The following is a 4,551-nucleotide window of genomic DNA, read 5'->3' on the forward strand; positions in this document are numbered from 1 at the left end:
GGAAAACAACAGAAAAAAGGGGGAAAGCAGTGTTTCTAGAGCCGATCACCTGATTTGTTGTGTGTGTCGTTGCCTGAGCAAGCGGGCGCCGGCCAGCAAAGCGCATCTCCCGGCCGCCGCCGCCCTCAGTCCATGTCCACCTCCTCGCCATCCGGCGGGCTGGGTACAACCGCTGCGCCAGTCTCTGCGGCGCCGCAGGTGGCCGGCTCCCCAGCGGGGCTGGGAGCCCGCGGGCCAGGCCCAGGCGACGTCGCCAGCGGCGGGGGCGGCGGGGCCGTGGGGCAGGTGGTCCCCGCGTCCGCGCAGTCCCCGGAACCGCCCTCGGTCGTCGCAGCCGAGGCTAGGTCCCGGAACGCCGCAGGAGCCTGGGCCCCGGGAGAGGCGACGGCGTCGGGGCTTCGGCGCGCAAAGGCCGAGTCCGGGGCGCCGCCGGGCCCAGAGAAGGCCCCGAAGCTGGCCTGAGCCGGCGGCGCGGGCGGCGCTGCAGGCGCGGGCGGCGCGTCCTTGGGCACCAGCTCGGGGCCCGCACCGCCTTTAAGCGCGGCCTGCGGCACTAGGAAGCCGAGCGGTTGCGTGATGGGGTAGAGCAGGAAGTGGCCCTTGCCGATGAGGGTCCGCGGCGCGCACGGCAGCCCGGGCGCGAAGTCTAGCCCCGCAGCCGCCGCAGTGCTGGTGGGGGCGGCTTTCCGGCGCGGCGGCGAGTCAGACAGCAGGCTCTCCACGCTGAACGGGCTTGCCTTGGGCAGGCCTGCGGCGCCGCGCTCCGCAGACGCCGGCGCCCCGGGTCCGCACGAGGCCGCGTCCTTGTCTGCAGGGCGGCCTAGCCTCGGCTGCGGGCCGGTGCCGCTTCTTTGGCTCGGGTAGAAGGCAGGGTCGCAGGTGCCGGGCGCAGGAGGTTCGCCAGGAGGTGCGGGCACGGAACCTGCGGCGCCAGAGGCGTGTGCGCCAGGGCCCTTGGCTGCGGCGGCGGGCGGCGGCGGCTCGGGAGGCTCCGGGGACAGGCCGCCGCCGCCGCTGTCGCTGTCGGAGCTGGGAGCGCTGTGCAGGGACAGGCCGCCGGGCGAGTGCAGGTGGCGGCTCTGGCTCTTGAGCAGCTTCTTCTCGTGCTTGCGCTTCTTCTTCTCCATCTTCTCCAGTTCTTTGCGCGCGATCTCCTCGGGGTCCATGGGCTCGCCGCTGCACGTGGTCGGGTGCGAGTTGTGCGCGGGCCGCCCGGGGCCCTTCTTGGTGTTCTCCTTTTTCCTCCACTTGGCCCGGCGGTTTTGGAACCAGACCTAGAGCAGCCGAACAAGGGAAAGGAAGGCAAAATCAGGCGGCAAGCCCGCCGCTGGGGCTCTGGGCCTATCATTCCCTAGACAGGCCTGCACCACCTCGGCTCAGGCCAAGAGAGCGGGATCCAGGCCATGATCCCTGCCGGCCCTGGACTGGATTTTGACACTCGGACTGCAGCTTCCAGCAACCACTTTTTCCACCCGGAAGGAGCGCAGATGGGGCCTCCCAGCCAGCTTCCCGCTCTGGCGTCTCACCTCTGGGGTCTGGAGCTGCCCTTCCTCAAGCTGGGCCGGTGGGGCCCAGGACCGAACGGTGCGGGTTCCTGGTCTCCTGGCAGAGAGCAGGGCCCCTCCGTGCCCTTCCTGGCTTCTCACAGCTCCAGTTCTAAGCAGCGGCCCAGACTGGCGATGACCATTCTGCGGCTGAACCGCTTCTGTGGGCGGGCAGCCTTCCACACCTGTCTTCGGACCCCTGGAGACTGTGTCAAAGCCCAGATTTCCGAGTCTCCCATGAAGGGAAATCTGGATGCTTCTTCCTCAGGAGGGCCTAGAAAGCCGAACTTGAATGGACATTCTACCACCTTCTCCCCCGTCAAAGCTACTGCCCGTGCTTCTTTCTGGGAGGTCTGGACCAGGGACCAACAGAGCTTTCCCAACTTGTTGTGTTTGGTCTAGGCCATGGGGGAAGGCAAGATGGGAGGTAAGAGGCTGGCCTCCCAGGCCCCCAAAGAAGTCAGGTCTCATCCTGCCTCTTTGGAGCTCCCTGCAAGGTCTTGTCCCAGGGAGCCACATAGGACTCCAGAGCAACAGCAGCCCTAGACCCTTATTGCACAACCCACCACTACACAAAGTCAAATCCCGGCTGAGTAGACAGAGCTTTGGGCAGCACTACCCACCCCTAGAGAGCGCGATAATTCAAATTCTTTGTTGTGGCCACATAGAGATTCCACACAATAGCAGACCGGGCCTGGTCACTGGGAGCCTTGTCCATGCAGAGGTCCCAGGCATTAAAGCAAAACCATCAACAGCCTTCCCCCCCCCCTCTTTTTTCTTTTAACTTCTTTTTATGGTGCAAATTCCAGGCTGCCCCTGCCACCAAGAATTACTCATCATCGTATGAGGGGAGAAATAAAGGGATCTTGACTTCACTTACAACACTTTAGAACAAATTGGATAAAAGGATTTCCAAACAGAAGAGGTCATCAGCAGAGGCCCAAGCACAAAACCAAAAGACCTTTTTAAGCAAAACTATTGGTGCTAAACAGGCATTCTGCCAGCATCTGCCTCAAAGCCAGGTGCCCACAGTACCAAACTCGTCTCACCAAACCCAGGAAAAGGAGGTTTCTATACTCCAAAGAAGCATTTAGTTATGCATAGATCATTTTGAATTTTAATGTACCAAATGACTCTGTATTTTAAAAAAGAATATCTCTGGCTGACTTCGATTGAAATCAAGTAACTGAAGATAGGAGAAAGAAAAAAAAGACGACAAACTCGGGAATATTAAAAATTCAGACTTTTTTTTTTTCTTCCCACTTTCTCATATGTATTAACCATTGAAGTTTTCCCCTCCCTTACCTCACCTTCCCCCTTCTACAAAGTGGGGAATAAATACAGGCTTTCATCTGAATATTTTACAGGCAAAAGACAAACAAACCCGTTTGCTCACGGATGGGAGACAGCCTCCCGCGAGAGCACGGAGCACCAGGGCCCAGCTTCTCCCTTTGAGTCTGCGCCCCGCCGGTGCCGCCTCACCCCAGCCAGGGAACCCATGGAGACCTCTTTTCACACGGGCCGAGCGAACCCACCACACCACTTCCCGGGTCGCACGCAGTCCCTGTTCCTGCTACTTCGGTGCTACGGCAGCCCTCTCAAGCTACCTAAGCTTTCACTAGTTACTCACCTCCCGTTGCGCAAGGGGTCCAGCCCCACTACTACCACACACGCCCCTACACCAGCAGGCGAGCGCGGAGCGGGCTCGTAGCCTGGGACAACATCCCGCCTCCTAGAACAAAGGCGCACAGCGCTTGCCGAGCACAGCGCCGGACCGCGGATCCGGGAGGGACGCGGGTCTTTACCTGAACTCGGGACTCCACCAGGTCTAAGCGCAGCGCCAGTGCCTCACGCATGAACACGTCAGGGTAGTGGCTCTCGTTGAACGCCTTCTCCAGCTCCTCTAGCTGCCAGCCAGTGAAGTTGGTGCGGGTACGCCGCCGCTTGCAGCCCGGGCTCTCCTTGTCTGGGTCCCCCGAGTCTGCGGGCACGCACAGGACGCCTCGAGGCTCAGCCACCGGCCCAGACCAGATCCCAACCCCATCTGCGCCCACTGGCCACGCAGATCGAGGGCGCACAGATAAGGTTGCGCCACCGGCCTGTCACCCAACTCCTCTGCAAAAAAGGCCCCCCTCCCCGCCCCCAACTGTCCTTCTCCCAGCCCGGAGCCTACCTGACAGTTTGAAGGGCTGGCTGTCGCCGCCAACCCCGCAGGCGGCCGGCAGCAGCGGCGTGGGGTTGACCACCGAGGCGGCCGCCGCTGCGCAGGAGCCACTGAGCAGGCCGTCGATGGAGAAGGGCACCGAGGCGGCGGCGGCGGCAGCGGCGGCTGACTGCAGCTGGTGGCCGGCCAGCTCGTACACGTGGTGGTGGCCCAGCGGGTAGGGGAAGCCCACCACGCCGCCCAGCGAGCCCCCGAACTGGGCATGCGGGTGCTCCAGGAGGCGGCCGTCCATCATCTCGCGCGGGGGGCCGGCGGTGCCGGCGGCGGGGCGCGGGGGCGCGGGCCGGGGCCGGGGCGGGCCAGCGGCGGGAGGCGCGGACGGCGGCGGCGGCGGAGACAGGCACCCGGAGCCCTACACATGCTTCGCCCGCACTCCGGCGCTTTACTTTATCAACATCAAGCTCCCGATAATTAGCCGCGGCCCGGGGAATTTGGGACCAATAAGAAGCGCTAATCGGCTCTGACGTCAGAGGCGTGCTGGGTGCAAGGAAACGTTTTCCATATCGATTGCTAATTATACCTGACATGCACCTCAATAAACAGTATCAGGAGCTGTCACAACAAGACGGGGGGGGGGGGCGGCAGGCGGGGAGGGAGGGGCGCCGCCCAGCGCGGGGCAGCGGCGCGCAGCGGCGGGGCAGGGCCCCTGGCGAGCCCCCCACTTCAGCCCCGGCCGGCCTGCGCCTCCCCCGCGCCGCTCCCGCCCCTCCGCAAATCACTAATAGATTTCCCTTTAAAACATTCACCGGCGTGTTGTGGGGATTTTTCACCAGAAATGCTGTA

The 4,551-nt window shown here is 63.1% G+C and overlaps 1 protein-coding gene across 1 annotated transcript; it reads right to left on the reverse strand.

Moving 5' to 3' along the window:
- Positions 1-125: 125 nt before the first annotated feature.
- Uncx (UNC homeobox) lies at positions 126-4,003 on the reverse strand. The gene is made up of 3 exons (XM_076840976.1): positions 3,718-4,003; positions 3,350-3,525; positions 126-1,274 (listed from the first exon to the last, which is right to left on the reverse strand). The coding sequence occupies exons 1-3, from the start codon at positions 4,001-4,003 to the stop codon at positions 126-128; spliced, it is 1,611 nt and encodes a 536-aa protein (XP_076697091.1).
- Between the last annotated feature and the right edge of the window lie 548 nt (positions 4,004-4,551).

The sequence above is a fragment of the Callospermophilus lateralis genome, chromosome 19 (assembly GCF_048772815.1).
Source record: "Callospermophilus lateralis isolate mCalLat2 chromosome 19, mCalLat2.hap1, whole genome shotgun sequence".
NCBI classification, from domain to species: Eukaryota; Metazoa; Chordata; class Mammalia; order Rodentia; family Sciuridae; genus Callospermophilus; species Callospermophilus lateralis.

Excerpts from the sequence above, each read along its gene's own strand:
- Uncx (XM_076840976.1), bottom strand. The coding sequence starts at position 4,003 with ATGATGGACGGCCGCCTCCTGGAGCACCCGCATGCCCAGTTCGGGGGC. Across the intron at positions 3,526-3,717 it reads CCAGCCCTTCAAACTGTCAG|ACTCGGGGGACCCAGACAAG; the intron begins GTAGGCTCCGGG and ends GCGTGCCCGCAG. Across the intron at positions 1,275-3,349 it reads TGGTGGAGTCCCGAGTTCAG|GTCTGGTTCCAAAACCGCCG; the intron begins GTAAAGACCCGC and ends CGGCTGCTCTAG.